General features: G+C 36.7%; 1 protein-coding gene across 1 annotated transcript; it reads right to left on the reverse strand.

The window, feature by feature from the left end:
• Nucleotides 1-761: 761 nt before the first annotated feature.
• Nucleotides 762-10,043, reverse strand: LOC146139244 (uncharacterized). Its single transcript, XM_083391770.1, has 9 exons — nucleotides 9,669-10,043; nucleotides 8,507-8,641; nucleotides 5,403-5,503; nucleotides 4,509-4,671; nucleotides 3,530-3,680; nucleotides 2,554-2,632; nucleotides 1,591-1,758; nucleotides 1,165-1,305; nucleotides 762-804 (listed from the first exon to the last, which is right to left on the reverse strand). Exons 1-9 carry the CDS (start codon nucleotides 10,041-10,043, stop codon nucleotides 762-764), a joined length of 1,356 nt encoding a protein of 451 aa, XP_083247896.1.
• Between the last annotated feature and the right edge of the window lie 10,761 nt (nucleotides 10,044-20,804).

Genomic DNA, 20,804 nt, shown 5'->3' on the forward strand with positions numbered 1-20,804 from the left:
TAATGCAATGGAGAACATGTCACGAAAATAACAATGCAAAACAAAACAACAACATTTAGATTTAGAGAGTATAGTTCGAACGTTTTTTTACAAGTTGGGACAGAATATTTTTAATTTAGGCGATATTTTTTATAGTAATTGCTTGTTTTATGACAAAGGTTGGTACGTGTTTGCATGTATGCTGATCAAGGCCTAAAGAGTTTGTGCAGTGGTTGAATCAGAAGGCATAAAAAAGGATCAGAAGGTATCAAAAGGCAGGCTTCACAGTTTTGTTTTTATCAGTAGACGACTAAAAAAATCAGATTAAGTAACGCACGGTTTGGGTAAAGATGCGATAAAAATCAAAACATTCGTACTTGCAGAACACAACGCATAGATTTTTGGCGCAACTTTAAAAAAAATCAAATTCGACAAAAGCAGTATATTTTTCTGTTTTAAAACTGTTGGCAGTAACTCATGCAACTTTATTTTTAATCTGAAGATGGCAAGAAATATGACGATTTTACCGAATGTAAACCTTGGAAAAATAACATTTCTTTCGAAGAGATTTTACTTACTATCAATTATTATATTTACTTGAGCATAGAAAGAACGTCACTTGGTATCTGATTATAGTTTTTGCTCAAAGCACCGGGCATATAAATAACGCAATAAAATATGGACAACCTTATAGTTAAGAGCTCTGCGTGCATAACGCCTCTACTAAAAAAGCACGTCGATCTTTGAGAGGATTATGGTTCAAACTTTGATTGTCTCCAAGTTTAGCTTCCATGTGACGATTTTTCCACAATTCCCTCATACGCGCTGCAAAAATATTGAACGTTTACCAATATACCGCGTTTGTATCTATATTGTATATAAACAAGGTTTTCTTAACCGACACGTAAGAACTCAATTTCATAACCACAGTATACTAACACAACAAGAAAAAGCCAGACACTTCAGACTTGCCCTATATAACTTGACTAACACCTGACTCTTTTTGGTAAATAACTTGTTAAAGTTCAGTGTTCAACTGAAATTAAGGTTTTAAAATGACTTGAGTTTAAACAAATCATTCGCTTCATCACGTATTTATCAAACTGCCGTTGAAAACAAACAGCCTTACGGCTTTAAAAGACCCTTTGCTCGCCAAAAGTAAGGCCTTGTGTCACACAAGCTTACCTTAAGAGCGTTTGCGTCACGTTACACGTCACGATCCAGTGTGTGACGTCACGAGCCCGGTAATCCCCCCAAATGACGTGTCGAGCCACCTCACCGAACGTTGTGTTGATGACGGCAATCCTCTTTAGATCGTAATTTACGCTGAAAGAAAGAAAATGGGTAAGTTTGTTTTGTCACAAAAATTGAGTGAAAGCGTTCGGCTAAGAACGGTACACCCTAATACATTGGTTCTCAACCTTTTATGGCTTGCGGCACCCCTCAGAAATAATAAATATGCATTAGAAATGGCACAACAGGGCGCCGCGGAACCCCGGTTGAGAACCACTGCCCTATTAAGTACATCCCGAAAATTGAACACATCAAATTTAAACTCAAAATGATATATACGGTTGTATAGAAATGTTGCACACATAGCCTTCTTTTTACCGTCTGTAGAAGTGCACAATGAAGAGATCTTGCCAGACAATCAGCTCGCGGTAAAGAAGGTTGGTCTCCAACCAGTTGGGCCGGCAAATACCTTGCTTTACAACGTAGATCTTATCGGGAAACATCTTCCAAAGAGCCCAAGGTGCAATGGTTGAACTGCCTCCCCATCTGAAACAAAACGTTAAGAAGCCGTGACTATACTTAGATTAGAATTAGAATTACCGAATTCCTAAAATAACGAATTTTAACTACAATTACATTTGATTACTCACATTGAAATTCATTTAAACCGAAAAGTATTCTAATAAGAATGTGAAGGGCGTGTGCGTATGCGTGCGTGTGTGTGTGTGTGCTAGTTTTGTTGCCTTTTAGCATTTATACCTGCTTTTTAGATGGTGGAAATTGCGTAGGGGCTAGAGGGGGCGGTGTTGGTTCTTCTGGCCATGGAAAATATATTTAATCAACTGATGTGATAGTTTTTTTAGAAGGTTTTGTTTAAACGCTAGGAATTTAGCCTGCCAAGATTCTTTTGTTAGTGTTCTATTTTTTAACCAAATATCTTTCAAAATCAAAACAAGTTAGCTTATATCGCAAAGATTGAATAAAATGCCAAAAAATAGTTGGCTATTGGACCGATGTCGATACCACTCTAGTCTTCGCCGAGTAGCGATATAAATAATTAGTATCTTGTATCGACGATAATCCAATATCCTGATAGATATGACTAGGGACGTCTAATCCTTTGTATTTTTTATACCAAAAGATTTAAATTTAATTTCTGATACCTTACTTATGTCAGAAGCATATGTTTTTGTAAATGCTGGTTTCAAATTATTATATGCTTGTTTTTTTTTATGACAGAGCGTTCAAGTAAATGTTGTAATTTTTGTAGGAAAAAAACACCGATGTTCAAATCGTGATGCTTTTGTTTTTTTGATGATTTTTAATTTTTCTTGCACTTACGAATGTTTGTAGTACTTGTACTCCCAGAACCAGCGGCGCAAAAACCAGGAATCCCTTTTTGCCAGAATCACTCCGTTCGCTGCAAATCATTAAACAAATTAGATCTATAATGTAGCTTAACTGAAGATGATACAAGCTCGTATCGAAACGTCTTAATCAAAATGATGTCTACTCGACCATTTTGGCTTTGCAATTTATTATCAAGTTACATTACATGCCCTTGCGTAGTGTTCCTGTTACGTGTTCACTAACTAATAAAATGTTTCTTGAATATTTTTCAAAAATATCCTGTAAAGTTGGTTGTCCAATGAAATTATTTTGATGCTAGGGAAAGGGTCATTTTGGCTTGAATAAACTTTAAAATGGTGATGTTGATTTTAAAGCGGTAAGGAATAAATTAAAAAATACGCTAAAGTACCCAAATTAGACCTGGCTTTGAGAGAGTTTGCGGCACCAAAATAAACCTTCCGTGACCGCTAACATTTGACCGCGATAAACATATTATCTTCTCAAGATAAATATTACAACATTTTCCGAATAATATTTAGAAGCCCACAATTTCTTCTCACCCGCTATCGTAGGAAAGCACACTTTTCAGAACTTTGAGCAGCTGAGATATTTTAGGTGGACTGTAACGGCTCAAAATTTAAAGATGCTTTGTTGGAAAGGCTCTTGAGGTAAACTCTGCTTACGATACGAGTACGATGTAGAAAGATGGTGTCCTGGTTGTGTATTGTGATTTTCCAGTTCCATTTATACTGATACTAAGGTAAACCACTTTACGAAAATTACTAGGGGTGCCGCAATTTTATTATTACTTCTGGGGGTGCAGTAAGCCATAAAAGGTTGGGAAGAACTGATCTAGAGTCCAGAGTAGATATAATTCACGTGAAGCATTTGTCGATTACGTTTTTATAACAAATTAACAGCATTTTACGAAACGAACTGCACATTCAGAGTTTGAACATTGGCTTACCTAATGTATACCCGCTTTCTTCTCCCAGAACGATCGAATGGTTCATGAGCTTTTCTAACGGCCGCACTATGACACTGTCCATGTCCAGGTACACTCCACCAACTTCGAGTAAAATCTCCATCCGTGCCACGTCGACTGTATGTTCTATATACTGCGAAATAACAGGCTTACCCTTTTGTCCATTTACCAAGTTTTGTCTTTAAGTTTTAGCCTGGGCTCGAGTAAAATAACGTAAGACTAGTCCCAAGTTCATAGTGCGCACGCGCATCAGTAGAAAATTCGAAAACTAATAAGGCCTTTTAAGTTGTTCATGTGAAATAGCATGTGTAAACGTTGTTCATGTGAAAATAGCATGTGAAGTTTTTGGACAGTAGGCCTGTACTGCCTCTACCTTTATTTACTTTTGTTGATCCGAAAAAAAATGAGGCGAAAATACAGGCTGTAGAAAAAAAAAGCCTGTATACAGTTACAAAGTCGGACACAGGACCGGACACGAAATCGCACATTTGGCTAGAGAAAATACAGTTTTTTGGGGGGGATATGACTAAGTTTTACTTTTGTCTAAAAACAACATTTTTTAAAGACTATCGGTCTATTCTGGCATAGCCAAAACTATGAAAACTGACTTGTCATAAATAACATTTTTTTAAATTCTATAAAGGCTTACCATAATTTATAGGTAATATTTTCTAGTCGGCAACAGTTTTAGGTTTTAGCTGGATAATCTTTGTTTTATGTTTTAGTTTTTATTTTGATTATATTTAATTCGCGGATGCCAAGTTTATATAAATTTCTGGTTGAAAATCGATACTAATTATCGCTTTATATTAGCACGTTGTAGACATGGCAGAATGGGAGCATGCACTGTAGTTGTTAAACAACGTTTATTATTTTAGTACCGAACTTCCGGTTTCCACACATATATTACCTTCTGGTTGAAACATTGACATCACTTTTCATTGATTTACAACAAACTTACTAGTATTTTGTGGCCCCAGATATCTTGCGGAGAAGACCGCTTCACGACCTTGAGCGTGCTGCCAGCAATGACCTTGAAAGCTTTCCAAAAAGGCCCGAGTGGTTCACAGTTGGTGTGGAAAAGTATTAAACGTGGTCGTTTGAGACGAAATGCTCCCATCAGCCTAATCAAAATGCAAAGGGTTGAATTCCCGGCCTGCTTTTTGGCCAACGGAAGTAAAACTACCACTTTGCAATCACCCCATGCTTTTTACTTTATTTTAGTTAGTAAACAAAAAAACAAAAGGGTTTCTTTTAGTAAGCTTTGTTTCATATTTTTCAGGGCGCTGAGACACCTTTTGGGCAGCAGTGTTTTAATTACCTAAGTTTTGATTGACTTGAACGCGCTTAGGTTTTTTTAAACGACTTGACTTGTCCTATTAGATCACTGTTTTTAAATGACTTTAATTGATTTAAGTCTTTCAGGCGACATGACTTGACTTGGCTCATGTTAGTTAGACAAATTGCATGACTCGGACACTTTTACACACTTCGGTAAGCGTTATTTAGGACAAGTAATAAATGTTATATTTTCAAAGCAGTGACTTACGTGCAGTTAAGTCAAATCATTGAGACTTAAGTCAAAGCATTACAACACTGCTTTTCACCACGTATTTTGCTAATGATCGCATTATAGCTGTACATTACATTGTAAGTCGGCGTTAATTGTGAAACCTACTGCGAAAGGCTTTTTAAAACTTGGTCTGATTTTTTGCAACAAAATGAACCAGGACAAATAGAGTTTAAAAAAAATGCAGTGATCTTTTTGAGACATGTGCGAAGTTGGAATAATGTGGGTGATACTTTGGGAACCACTGGTATGGCAGCTTGGGAATATTTCTGTGCATATAGTTACCCCATGTATTCCTTCAGTTTTATGTTTGCGCAGCCGAAGTAGATAAAATGCACAATGTTAGGAATTTCGTCTTTTTTCATTTCTTGCCTGACTTCTTCAATCTGAAACAACAATGGAAACATCTTTAACCAGTTGTATAGTCACCCAATTTGTATTTTTGTGAACTAATTAATCGTTTAGCTATTATATTCAAGTAAATCCCCTTCAATATGAAGTTGCTTGCACTAACTAACATGTAGCAAGCATTGGCGTATGGTTGTTTCTCGACTCTTTGAGCCTGTGTAGCTTATTTGGTAGAGTGACGGTCCTGGTAAGACAGGAGGTCGTGATTTCGAACCTCACTGCAGGCTAGTTGTTTTTTCTAGTCTGCCCTGCTTGCATCATTGATCGACAGATTCGGTGAGTCTGCGATGGCTTTCGGTGTACTAACATTTTTCCAAATTTAGAAAAGTTCAACGGCGCACTTGAGAATCACTTATATACTGGTGTGTCGTGGCGCACAGTTCGCGAACCACTTTATTACATCTTGATTTATTTTGGCAGTTTTCTGCTTTGATAGGGATATATTAGGGAATTTCCGTTTTTGACATTAAACCTAATTTCCCCATGACCCGAATGGAATTTGAAGTGGCCATGGCCATGCCTCTTTCAGAATGTGAAGTGCAAATACTACGCAGAATGATAAATATAACTTTTTCAGTTAAGTTTAATTTTAGCTAATTGTCTAAATGATTAAAGTCAAGTCAGTTTACCTAAACGACTTAATTTATTACAAAACTAATACTTATACGCAAAGAATTGTTAAACGTCAACATAGTGTACTTGTGTAAAGCGGGTAAAAAAGAAGTAAAAAAAATGAACTACAGGAAAAAATGTGCCCACTAAGTAATCAACTAGAACCTCAGGATTGAGTGTACGAGCTTTCGCCAACCGTGCTTTATTAGGTCAGGTAAATACAATTTATCTACGGTGCCACTCGTTTTTCAGTTCTATGTCAAATTAGTTTTGGTTAAAACAACTTTTAACCTAAAGCGAAGCATTGGTTTAACTGTGTTTTAAAGTTTGCACAATAAAACAACGATCGTTACTGTGCGTAAATAAATCAGTACTATAACACAACAAGTACAATTGATCAAGTTTAAAACGTACAATGGAAATAATTTTATTTTTTGTATATTGGGTCAAAATATACTTTAGCTAGAGAAGCCTATTGATTTTCGATTATTTTTTTAGAAATTTATGTTTTAAGGAAGAAAAATAAAAAAACCAATGTAACAAATTCGGACAAGCACCGATACTATCACTTTGGATTTAGTCTCAGCTTGTGTCTGATATTATTCGACATTCTTGTTCACTACGTTAATAATTAATAAACCGAACGAAACGAATTTATGTCGGTTAAAAAATTTTCGGAAGGAGTATATTTGTGTGCACAGAGCAGTTTTTTCGATTCAGTTGTTTAGAATTAATGTTAGACTTTTATTGGCTACGCCGTTTACCTACTCCACTGTATGTATTCCTACTAATAGCTGCCTTTAAGCAGGCGCGGATCTGTGATTTTTGTTTGGGGGCGCCATAATTTTTTTTCAGCAGAGATGACGTCATAATTTACATCAAAACGTGACGTCACGAAGTTATATCACAACGTGACGTTATAAGGTAATTTTAAAAACACTAAACATTTCGTTTATTTTGTTAAAGTTTTAGGTTGAAGAAGTAATACTTTCAATACAAAAGCCACACTACCAAGGTGTTATGGATTCGCGCAAAGCGAAAAAGTTGTTTTATTAATTAAATTCAACAACTTTTAACTTTCGATGATGCGAAGAGGCGCCCTTTAGGACAAACCAAATTTTTCAAAACGGGGTGGTACATACTTGAAACGTAATCGAGCTTCGCGCTGAGCTCTAACAATATTTGCACTTACGCAGTTAAAATAGATAAGAAATTCCATTTGGAGTGCGAATGTCCAGTGGACCCCCCCCCCCTGGATGCACCCCTGAAAAGTTTCTTTTAACAACTTAGCAAGTTAGCATAGCTACATATTTTGCCCAGCCATGCGTTCGGGGCGGTGTTTATTAAACTGTGTGCCGCGGTACACTATATATACTTTTATGCTTCGTGGCCCCTTGTTTGTGACGTAACAGTGCTTGACAAATGGAGGTGTGACATGCTTGTAATCGACAGTTGTGTACTGCTCATAAATGTTACAAAACAAATAATTAAGAGTAAAATATTCATAATTTATTTGAAAAAATAGCCCCTGTGTACCCCTGGCTACGCCTATGACCGTGCCCCCCCCCCCCCAATTACCGCTCCGTGGCCCCCAGGGGGGCTCCGTGACCCAGGGGGGCTCCGTGGCACGGTTGAGAAACCCTGCTATAGTGTGTTTTGAGAGATTTTCTAGTGTGCCACCAAACTGATTGTTTTTAAGGAAGATTAAAATCAAGTTGTGCTACATCTAGGCATGCAAACAAACATATGTTAGACATACGTCAATGAATTGAACCAATGACTTGACTTGACTTGACTTAAGTCTTTTGGATAAAAAAATTTCGTTATTTATATCATTTTCGCACATAAACAATTTGCTTGCTTTATGTTGCATTTATGTTGTTTTTGATATGACTTATTGCTCACAACCGGACAAGTTTACATAGTTTAAAGTTTATTTGACTCGAAGTTGACTTACTCTTATTACGACTTGACTTGGGCAACCGATGACTGAGCTGGGAATTGGCTATCTATTTTTTCAAAAATACTTGACTTGGACTTATTTCAATTCACAAATGACGTGACTGAGACTTAAGTCATTTCAAAATGACTTGCTTGCAACACAACATCGATTAGAAAACTGATAATATAGAACTTGCCATGCATTCAGCATTATTTTCAAGCTATGTTGTAGTTTGTGAAACGTTTTCTATTGTTTGCTGTGACGCAAGATGAAACACTTTAAAAAGCACTGGTTTTAAGGCGCGAACAAATGACACAGCCAATTGAGCGGTTTTGTTACGTAACAAATGATAATTGTTTGCAAATATTCTAAGCATCATTTAAACTTGAAACATTTTTTATTGTTTTCTTGCGATTTGTAAGCTCACCTTTGTGATGTCGTCATCACCCAAGGCCCATCTTCGTTCCCTCTCCTTTTTAAGATAGGCGTCTAGTACGTCATAATTGATGAACTCATTGCGCGAGTTGATTGAATTGTCGGGATTGTGGTCCTTTCCATTCCACTGACAAACATTAACGAAATTAAATCAAGCATACCCTGCATTCGAAACCGATAGCCGTTACTTTGATCAAAAGTATCGCCATACGTCACGATGCCAAATGACGTCATTACAAATCCTTAATGCACAAAAATGAGGAAACTGAAACGTTCAAAAGTAAGTTTACCAGGTAAATAGGCAAAATTAATTTTAGCGTGAAGACGTTTAATGGCCTACAGTTGGTCACCTACTATTTTTTAAACAATATTAAAAAAAGTTCCTATATACTAGTTTGGTATCGGATCGGCACCTATGCATGTCTGGTATGTATTCCGTTAGTTAAGTATAGACAATCCTAAGGTGGATGTCAGATGTTTTGGACGTTTCATCCAGCTTTTTAATACGGCAGGTCAATAATTAACCGGCCGTAGGCCTACCGAGGTTTAGGAGACGACATCTGGTATTTATGTAGATAAGGCCTTTTGTTGTACAATCGACTTTTAAAAAAGGCACGCTACATTTTGTATGAATTTGCCAAACATGGAATCTCTGACCAGCACGATGATTTTTAGCCGTACTTGATATAATTCGGCGTTGGTCAATCATCAACATTTTTTTTTCCTTCAATAATTACGCCATCTCAAGCATCTAAACAGAAGGTCGGGCAACGCTTTAAAATTAAATTTTGTACATATTTTTGGTTTTAGATATAAATTGAAGATCAAAATTAATTTTAAGTGACGTTAAGTAATTTCAATTTGGCAGAAGACAGCAACGAATGGCAGTTTTAAACATATCAGCCAAAGATTCAAACCAAATGTAAAAAAATACCCCAAAAAAAATGAACCAAAATATACCACAGATAACTCATCCAAAAAATCACGCATTTAAAATCTTTAAAAAATTTAATAAAAAAAAAAAATTGGCAATTAACTAATATTTGAGATAAATAGTAATACATTTGATAAAGAAATACAACAAAAAGCATTTTTTTATCACTTTTAAAGTGTAACACGATAGCCTAAATGAAAAATTTGAATATTTTCTATACCTTGTACGATGGTAGAATCGGTTTTCGCGCACTGATATGGAACGGGTCGCCATTTTTCTTCACGTAATCGCTCGCCAGTTGCGCCTGGTAGTCTGCATACGTCATCAGTGACATAGTGTCCTTCATGAACACGTTGTCGTAAGGATGAAGCTTTTCGTTCGAGTCGCAAAACTTCTTCTCGATTTCGCCAACTTCAAACGTTCGAGGAACAATACCAGTACCGGGCTCATGTTTTGTCTTGTACGCTGGGGCCTGGATGTTTCGCACGTCTCGGCTGCTTCTCAGCCATTGAAGGCAGATCAGCAGGGCTACTGAGAATCCACAAGCGCCCAGCACCTGCCTGCCCACAGATGGCGACTTTTCAAACCCAGACATTGTTCGTCCTACTGCTAGTCCTGTAACACAGCGTTGCGCGGTTAGCGGCGGTGTTTTTTTATGAAATTTTCACACTGCGTCAGTTCCAGTGACCATGAACGGGCTTTTCTTTGAGGCTTTTCTTACAAATTATTTGTACATGGTGCGAGAAATGAATGACTGCGCAATTGGTCTAGTGGTGCTGTACAGTTTTGCTCAACTTAGGGACTAGCAAAGCGTATGAAGCAGTAAAGCTGCTACCTCCAGGTAACAACTAGAGAAAATGTAACCTGCCTAAGTCAGTCCTTTAAATAAACAGTCAAATCCGAGTCAAGTCTTTTCGAAAATCGACAAGTGAAAAGTCAAAACATGTCCAAAGTCAAAACATGTTGGAGCAAGTGAATAAGTGTATTAAAGTAATAATGTAAAGTCATATAGAACGTGCAACCCTTTTTTCTTGACTAGGTAGCCACTGGCATAGATACACAGTCTTACATTATTGAACACAAAAAACTAATCATGATCAATAACATGTCAGTATTTTCGAAAATTAAAGTTATTTCGAAATTAATTTTACCGAAACAACTTAAGTCGATTCAAACAATTAATTTGAAAACAGGGACTTAAGATTTCTACGATTTAGATCTTTAATTACTTTTTTCTAGCTATAATACGACCATTATTGTATATTTCCAGCGCCATCTATTTTACAGACAAAAAAAAACGTTTTTAAGCCACTGTACAATGCACATGACCGACAGAACAACAGAACCACAAATAGAAAAACGAGAGAATAAGTCTAAATCAGTTCTTTTCAACCATTCCAATTTCCATCGGCGCTTTTTTATTTCGGAAAACACATAGTTTCACTTTTGAGCTTTTTTAATATTAATACACCTTGTCCGGATTTCTTACTGAATCAAAATAGATAACAACTGGGACCTCAGAGTAAACGCTTTAGATCAGTGCTTCCTGAACTTTTTCAGTTTTGTTCACCCCTAGCATATATCTTCAGATTCCATCCACCCTTGTCTCATGATTTGATAAAACTATCTCGTTTATATATAACAGCACAAAAGACTTAGGTTGTTTCGCAAGCTATCATCCATTTTTGACAGTTCACCCTTATTCACCCATTTTCGGTTTATTCACCCCTGCAATAATTTTATTCACCCTGGGGTGAACCATTCACCTGATTAAGAAACACTGCTTTAGAACTTTCAACGGTCGCTAAAAAAGTTCTCAAAACACTAGACATTCTAACGAATCCAAAGTAGGCTACAACAAACCTGCAATTTGATTCTGGCTATAACTATGATGGAACCGATATTTTATTGCTCCTAATAGTTTGCACAAGATGATTTCTTCGGGCTTGCTTAGTCTTTTTTATTGGGCCTCATACTGGTAAAGTTGAACACCGGACAATTACTTTTGGCCATAATTCTCATTGCGACCGCAAGCAGTCTTATCTGTTTTCTGTGCGCTTTCTTTTTCTGCCGACTAAATTTCGCCCACCTTTCTCATGAAAACTGTGGCATACATCGCACGAACAATTCTTTACCAAAAACCATATCACCTTAATTTCTAATCAATGTTGTAATGACTTCAGTCAATGATTTAACATGACTTGACTTAAGCGCACTTAAGTTACTGATTTCGCTTAGGTCACTGTTTCGAGTCGTTTCGGTAAAATGACTTGACTTGATTTGACTGTAGTCTTCTGGACAAATGACTTGACTTGACTTAAGTCTTTTAGACAAATGACTTGACTTGACTTAACTTGACTTGACTTGACTTGACTTGACTTGACTTGACTTGACTTGACTTGACTTAAGTCTTTTGGACAAATGACTTGACTTGACTTAAGTCTTCTGGACAAATGACTTGACTTGACTTGACTTAAGCCTTTTGGACAAATGACTTTGGGTTTTTCGTAAAATTAAGTTATTTATCCTAATATTTGCACATAAAACAATTTGCTTGACCTCTATTGTCTTTTTGGTATGTTTTTATTTATTGTTGCTTTAATTATGACTTGACGGACACTCGACTTAACTGTTATTTATTCAAAAAGACAACTTGGACTTAAGTTATTTTACAAATAACTAACTTACTGCGACTTAAGTCATTTCAAAATGGCTTGTTTACAACACTGTCATTTTGGGTCAACCTTTTCGTCATAATTATAATTCCAGCTTTTTGCCAGCAAACTCTAAGAGTGAAGTTATAGTTTCCATTTTCGTCAAGACAACGGCATGTGCCAAAACGGAATCGCGTCACCAACGTTCTCAAAAAAGGGATGTAATGTTGCGTATTGTAACATGAGATAGTGCTGCGGTGCCATTACTTCCTGATTAGTTTTCATAATTGAAGGAAATTATAGCTGCAGGCAAACCCTCACTGAATTGGTTATAACTACACATAGGATTGTCATAGAAATGTTCGTATAGAGCTAGTTTTTCGCGTTACATAACGGGTTACACAGGTCTGTGGCCTACTGAAAAAACACTAATGCAGTATGTGTTAAATTTCGCATGTCTGATGTGTCAGTTGGCTTGGCTTTCCGTCTCTATTATACTTTTCAATTTTAAAGTTTGATCTTATTTTATAGAATAAATAAATTTAGCTGAGCAGAACAACTAACGTCAGGACTGATGCCAATCTAAATCAATATTAATAACGTTAATAGTAATAATATTATAGAAAGAGGCGTATCGTTATGGAATCCAAAACCATTGGCAGCAGGTTTCTGCTTGTCGATCACTGTTCCGCTGACGCGTATATAAACAATAAAATAAGCCATTTGAAATGTCGAATTAACCCTTTAAGAGTCAGTGTTATTAGACTATTTTTTCCAGAGTAAAATTAGGATCCGGCATTTTTTTAAAAGAATACATATTTCGCCTATACTGGCATCGTCAGTTACTAGAAGTAAAATACATAATATACAAAGCCAAATATTAATAAAATTAATAAAAAGTTTACCAAATTAAGGAATCAGTATAGGTTTAAGCAAAAAGTTTAAAAACAAAACATCAGGCTGTCAGAAGAAAACTGTCTAATGCATTGGTTCTCAAACTTTAAAAAAAAATTACGCAACGGTCCCCGAGCAATTTTTTTATTTTCTCACAGTCCCTGAAAAATATACCCAATAAACACAAAACTACACGTTGTTTTTAATGGTGTTTTAATTGTATTTGAGTGAAGCAATCACGAACAGTTTTAAAACCGTGACCGTACAGCCCTTAGTGGCAGCGCAGCAAACTGTAAAAACGTAGCCTAATTCTCATTAGCACAACGCAACATTATGACGTCACAATGGACAATTCAACTTAAAGCGTGCAATAACGTGAATGATCAACTAATCAGCTTGGTTTGGAAAAGTAAGTTTCCTCAATTTTTTTCGCACAAGTGGTTTGCTTCTTCAGGAGCGTTGTGTTGATATTTTGTTAGGTGCTTCGCGGCCCAGAAAATTGTCTCGCGGACCACAAAAGGATTGCGGACCCCAGTTTGAGAACCACTGGTCTAATGCAAAGCAGTACCGCACAGGCAAAACATGACGTGACACTCGATAAGGACAAGTTGCGATGGAAAGAAAACTGGAGAAAAAAGCGAAGTGCTTACAGCATATATTGCGGAAAAAGTAGGGTTAGTTCGGATATCAATAATTTTTACTATCCGGATAACGGATATATCCGTATATTTGGAATTTATCTAACCGGTTAACCGGATAATAACTGCTAAGTGAGACAATCGATTTCACGAGGTTTGCATGAAAAATTAATTGTAAAATCATTACCTTGCCATGAGAATACAGTCTTCTATTAAAAGAATCATTCATTATGCTTTCTTTGTGACGTGATAGTAAATTTCACTCGTGCATTTTACGAGTACCGTAGTTGAAAGTATAAGACAATAGAAGTGTGAACAAAGGTTTAATTGCGCTCAGCGGGAGTCAGCCGCTACGTAACAAAGAATGTTCAGACTTACTAAAAAGTGTAAAACGCATTAGCAACGATTTTAGCCTTTTAGCCGGTTAACCGGCAGAATTATATCCTCATATCAGATAGAAAAAAAAACTGCGGTTAATCGGTTGACCGGTTAACCGTTATCCGGATAATCTAACCCTAGCAAAAAGGTTCTCTTATGCGAGATAAAAAAAAAAGCATTTTTTTTTAACCATTTGGCTTCGCTAAAATCGTATTGACTCATAGGCGGCTCTTTAAAAAATACAATTTCAAAACATTTCGAAATAGCGGGTTTAAGTTTAAGTTTTGATATGTGTTCAACAGCACAGTGCAGTAAAAGAGCGGTTTTCTAGTTAATTGTTTTTGTGACATATTGCTGAACATTTCAAATAAACTAGATGACACTAGAAAATACTAGATGACTTCATTAGAACAGGAAGCGTTTTGCTATCTGCATTCCTGTTTAGCGTTTGTTATGCCTGTCTGCCGGCTTTAAATATTTTCTCTAATTCGCAGTAACTCGTTTGTTTATCGAGTGCTGTTTGATAAACTGCTATTTTTCTTGTTCCTTAAAACCAGGGTTCGACAACCTTTTTTCCACTGCGGACCGGTTAAAAACTAAAATTTTGTTGCGGACCGGCCTTGAAAAAACAACAAATGTTCAGGAAAGGAAATTTATTACAACTTTAAATGCGAACTTTATGCTTGTTTTGCCGCAAAGAGATGCTTCCATCTAAGAATTACTAACTTGAAACACGCGGGCGGCATCCGGCCAGCCAAACAATTTAGTTTAACCCAGCCCGCGGCTCATTTCAATAAAACTTTTAGGCCTTTACGTTTTTTTCTTAAATTACACTGGTAAACATAATTACCAATTAAAAATATTAAAAAATTGAACTTTTTATCAATGTTGGTATCTTAACAAAAAAATGGTATAAAAAAATTGATCTTTTTATCAATGTTGGTATCTTAACAAAAATAGTATAAAAAAATTGAACTTTTTATCAAAGTTGGTATCTTAACAAAAATAGTATAAAAAAATTGAACTTTTAATTTAGGCGTAATATTCTTGAAAACATTACATTTCCCTTAACGAATTTACTTATTTTACTATTTGATCAATTATTATATTTATCTGAGCATAGAAACCACGTCACTCGATATCGGATCCAACTTTTTGCTCAAGCACCTGGCATATTGATATCGCAATACAAAACGGAAATTTATATAGATATGTCTGCAAAACACCTATACTAAAAAAGAACAAGTCGAGCACTTCAGACCAGGGCTGCGGAGTCGGAGTCGGGACTCGGGACTCGAGGAGTCGGTTTGTTTTTGCTGGAGTCGGACTCGGAACTCGGGACTCGAGTAAGACTTTGTAAAACTACCCGAGTCCCGAGTCCGACATGCGCATGCGCAGTACCGAATTTTAAAACTGATATAGCCGCCAAATAGAAATTGTAAAGGTGGAACATTACATGGCGGAATGTTTCCCAACCATGTATTGTGAGGGAATGAATTATACGACACCGCTATAAGTGTATTGCTGAATATCCACGTTATTTTAGTCACGTAAATTGGTGAAATAGAGGATGTAGAGTCAGAGCCGGACTCGGGACTCGACAAAATCTTACATTTGACCGGAGTCGGACTCGGGACTCGGGTTCCGACTCGAGTTTATTTGTTTCGTCGGAGTCGAACTCGGGTTATTTTTACCCGACTCCGCAGCCCTGCTTCAGACTTTGCTATGACTTGGCTTGGGTCTGATGAATTTTCGCAAATACCTTGGGTTAAAGTTTAGTGTTTAACTGAAATTAAGGTTTCAAAATGACTTGAGTCCAAACAAATCAATCGCTAAGACACGTAGACCAGGGGTTTATAACCAGGGGCACGTGTACCCCTTGGTGGACGAAGCATTAAAACAGGGGGTACGACAAAATTATGCACTCTTTACGAAAAAAATTACGAAAAGCAACAACAAAAAGCCATTAGTAAACTGACTGATTGTTTGTGTGTTGTAAATACTGTTGAACTTACAAGACTGTTTTAATGCATGCATTCAACACGTAAGTTATCAATACATTGAGTTTAATTCCTTTTATTATAATTTAATTTACTGTCGTCGGCCATTGTAGACAGGGGTGCGAGAAAATTTCATCAAAACTCAAACTGAACGAGCGCTAAAAAGGTTAAGAAATACTGGCGTAAGCTATTTACCAAACCGCCATGGAAAACAAACAGCCTTACGTCTTTAAAAAGTATATCCGCAAGCCGAAAGTAAAGCCTTCTGTCACACAAACTTACCTTAAGAGAGTTTGCGTCACGTTACACGTCACAATCCAGTGTGTGACGTCACGAGCCCGGTAATCCCCCCAAATGACGTGTCGAGCCACCTCACCAAGCGCTGTGTTGATAACGGCAATCTTCTTTACATTTCTGATTCAAAGTCCGGCGCTCGTTTAGTTCGCGAGCTAACCACAATAGACAAGTTAAGGCTACTGCACTTGTAATGTTTATAATAATAAACGACTAAGTTCAACTTCTAGATTGCAGACTATACTGGTGCTTTTTTCTAAAATTTATTTAAAAATCTACATTATTTTTATCTACGCACTTTTTGTTTCCAATTATTGTTACTTTCAATATTGCCACTACATTTATTTATTTTTGATGGGCAGCTCGACTCGATGACCGAAAGGTCCTTTTGCTGACAAAATTACTGAAAATAATTATCATCGATAGCGAATCTGTCACTAATTTAGATTGTAGAATATTTTTTTATAATAATCAAAAAAAAAACATCTGACATTTAGATTGCATTATTCTACATCTAGATTAAAATAATCTAGAATCGCAACTATGTCGGCAATAGACAAAATTAACAAATATCCTATACAACACTGCCAAGAGAAAAAGGCAGCGATTTCTCAGGCGCCAACCATTTTACATCAGGGTTGCCAGTTTGGATTTTTTAAAGCCAAATTTGAAAATTTAAGCTTTTTTTGAACCTCTTGGGATTTTTTATTTTCAAAAAACAAATCCAAACGAAATTTGGCTTTTTTAGGTTTTTTTTTGTTTCATTTCGAAATTTCATGAGTTTTATATCAAGAAGAGACAAACTATCACAAAAAGAGAAAAATTGCCAAAAAAATTTTACGAAAAGCGACGAAAAATTGAGAAAAGTTGCCACAAAAAGAGAAATTCAATGTCCAAGCATGATTATTGATTGTATTTTTATTAATTTAAGGAAAAACATAGGCTTGTTAGAGTTTGTAGTAGATTTGGCTTTTTTTAGGTGAGTTTGGCTTTTTTTATTTTTTCAATCCGGCAACCCTGTTTTACATCTAACATTACTGTCTTTCGATTTTGCGGTTTTCAGTCTTACGAAAGTTTCTGAAGCTGGTCAAAGTCAACGTGGACTCAACTGTCTAGTCTAGACTCTAGATCGGTGGTTCCGCACCTTTTACTTAAGGCTGTAGACAAGTTAAGGCTGCTGCACTTGTAATGTTTATAATAATAAAAGACTAAAGTTCAGCTTCTAGATTGCAGACTATACTGGTGCTTTTTTCTAAAATTTATTTAAAACCGTTAAAATCTACATTTTTTTTATCTACGCACTTTTTGTTTCCAATTATTGTTACTTTCAATATTGCCACTAAATTTATTTATTTTTGATGGACAGCTCGACTCCGTGACCGAAAGGTCCTTTCGCTGTCCTCGTGTTTTTCTGTAAGTTATTTTGTTTTTCGATGTAACTTGTAATGTTCATAATAATAATAAACGACCAAGGTTCAACTTCCAGATTGCAGAGTACTGGTAGGTTATTTGTACACAATGGCGTAACAGGGCCTAAGGCCAAAACAAAGGTATTGATATATGGCACGAATACTAATATCGTTTTTATGTCGGATTAAGCCCTTTTCCCCAAAAAAATATCAACCAACCGTGGCATTGCTGGAAAAGTGAGATCGGTGTATGTGCAAAGTTTCTGGTTTCAACCCATGAAAACAATTTTTGTACCCCTTTTGGTCGGATATTTTTGGGATAAAATCGCGATATTTTGCCAATCAATACAAATATAAAAATTTTTAAAACATTTAGAACCACATTGGGCACGTGGGTCTTTTTAAACTGAGCCAAATTAAAACTTCCATGCCACACCAACATTTACAATAAAGTGCAATGAATGTACCGCTATCACGTGGCCCACAACTACATGATAACACTAAGCTATTTAAAAGTAACTCGCGACCTACTAAAAATGGCTCTGCGGCCCACATTTGAGCCGCGGCCCGCAGTTAACCGACCACTGCCTTAATAGATAGTGTAATTCAGTGTTTGTTAATGTTTTGAGGTCCGAGCGCACCTGTCGAGCGAAGCGAGCGCGATTTTTTGGGGTATACCGGCATTTCTTTTAAATTTTCTGCTAGTTTTTATAACATTGCCGAAAAAAAACCAAAAAATGTTAAAAAATAGATGTCTAATATTTTTGAATATGTTTTTCGTTTGTCCGCGACGCACTTGGCAGCCTTCCATGGCGCAAATGTAAAGTAGCGCTGATCTAGTCCAAAAACAGCATCATAACGTAAACAAACTGGACGTAGAAAGATCATGGCGCGAAGCGCGAAATTTTTCGCCCGTACCAAGTTAAAATAGTCAAAAAGTATTTGAAATGGACTCGTATCTAGTTGTCAAAGAGACGGCGGACAGAATCTGGCACGTGGGCCGTAGGTTGGCGACCCCTTCTTTAAATATACAAACATTTTTCCACGTATAAAACGGTGAAACGCAACAGTAACCAACAACTTAACATAAGAAAGTCAATTATTACGTAACAATGAGGGAAACTACTACAAGTTCGCAGTACGAAAGTTGCCATTTAAGGTTAAAAATTACCTACAGTGCTGTTTGTTACTAGTTTTTTGTGAACTTTTTATGAAATGTTGCCATAATACTTTCGTGTAACGACCCCTTAGGTGTGTTCAGCGCCCCTCAAATGAGAAAAAGACCCAAAACGCCCACTTGTAACTCGCCAACGCCCACAAGGGGGTGGCACCGCCTAGGGTTCCTCTCCGGGAATGTTTCGACGGGAAATTCCCGGGATTTCCCGCGAATTAGCAATCCCGAATCCCGGGAAATTTTTTTTATAATCCCGGATATTCGGCAACCTAGCAAAACTTTAAAAATATTGCCGTTTTTGACTAATATAAAGAAAAAAATAGTACCAACCATGTTAACGTCGTTGCCTGAGTTGTTTTATTTGCGCTTACCAGCGAAAAAACCTAATTAAATTTATTCTAACAAAAAAATGCGTCATGCATGCACAAATAAGGGTCCTGTCTGGTATTAGAGAAGGTCTGGCGCTCCTTCAGTTATGAACGTATAAATTAATAAAAAACCGTCTTTAAATACCGCTTACCACAAAGCAAATTTTTTGGGTTAGAAAGCGGGTTAGCGTTTGGGTGAGGGTGGGTCAAGCGTTATTATTAATAATAAACATAATAATACTTGACCCACCCTCACCGAAACGCTAACCCGTACCTTAACCCAAACAATATCGTTGTGGTATGCGCTATTTCTTTCTTTTGTTTTTTTGCATAACTTTCTACGTACATAAGTGAAAGAACGCCCATAAATGAGCTTAATGAAATGTTTGAAGCTAAAATAACAACAAATACCAACCTCAAAATGACGTGATTTTATGTATAATTTTTTCGTCGGGATCCCGGGATTCCCGGGAAGTTTCATTTTTCAATCCCGTTTGCCGGGAGTGAAAAAATCCGGGAAAAAGCAATACCTTTGTTTTGACCCTGTTACGCTATTCTGCACAAACAATCTGAAGCAGTGTGGGTTGATTATGAGTTCTATTTAATGTCTTGTCTCGATGAATCACCTACTTCTCCAATGGGAATTGCAGAGTCTGATTACAAGTCCACACAGTTTTCGTTGGCTGGTGTTAAGCAAGCCAGCATGAAAGCCAGGAAGCAACAACCGTTCCGTTTATTTACTAGACATGACTGGGGTAGCCTATATTCGTATAACGCTCTCGCTTATGCAAGCTGCGGTGACCAACACTTCAATCGCGATCCACTTTTTCATCGCCACATTTCGCCGCGTTATGTGTCGGACTTTTAAAATAGCGTTCTTTAAGCAACATAAACAGGATTAGACGGAAAAACAAACCACAAACCTTTATAAAATGCTGGAGCGAATTGTTTGTGGCCTAAAGTATGGAATGTGGTACGACACGGCTCGTATAAATACAATGCATGTCCAAAAATGTTAAAAGTTTTTAAATGCTAATCTAATTTTTTGGTTGTCCTTATTTTTGGGTCCATGTCGATGGCAACCCTGGTTATAATCAAATCAACCTTACAAGTGCAGCAGCGTTGTCTAGATAGTTGGCTCACGAGTTAGATAAGTAGCCAGACTTCTCACCTTTCCAGCAATGCCGGTTGGTTGATATTTTTCGGGGCTGAATGTGCGTAAAATACAAACTATTTTCAGCAGTGCAGTTGCAATAAATATAGGGTTTATTTTATGTACTGATATATTTGTCCGTTTAACGTCCTGTAGGTCTAATCTAATGCAATGGAGAACATGTCACGAAAATAACAATGTAAAACAAAACAACAACATTTAGATTTAGAGAGTATAGTTCGAACGTTTTTTTAAGTTGGGACAGAATATTTTTAATTTAGGCGATATTTTTTATAGTAATTGCTTGTTTTATGACAAAGGTTGGTACGTTTTTTCATGTATGCTGATCAAGGCCTAAAGAGTTTGTGCAGTGGTTGAATCAGAAGGCATAAAA

Source organism: Ascidiella aspersa, chromosome 6 (genome assembly GCF_963924565.1).
Source record: "Ascidiella aspersa chromosome 6, kaAscAspe10.2, whole genome shotgun sequence".
NCBI lineage: Eukaryota > Metazoa > Chordata > Ascidiacea > Phlebobranchia > Ascidiidae > Ascidiella > Ascidiella aspersa.

What these genes read in the sequence shown, in the direction of transcription:
- LOC146139244 (XM_083391770.1), bottom strand. Translation starts at nt 10,043, where the DNA reads ATGTCTGGGTTTGAAAAGTCGCCATCTGTGGGCAGGCAGGTGCTGGGC. An exon ending in AAACTGAAGGAATACATGGG is followed by an intron (nt 4,672 to 5,402) that starts GTAACTATATGC and finishes CATTTTGATTAG; the next exon opens with GCTGATGGGAGCATTTCGTC. An exon ending in TACAAGTACTACAAACATTC is followed by an intron (nt 1,759 to 2,553) that starts GTAAGTGCAAGA and finishes GTTTTGTTTCAG; the next exon opens with ATGGGGAGGCAGTTCAACCA.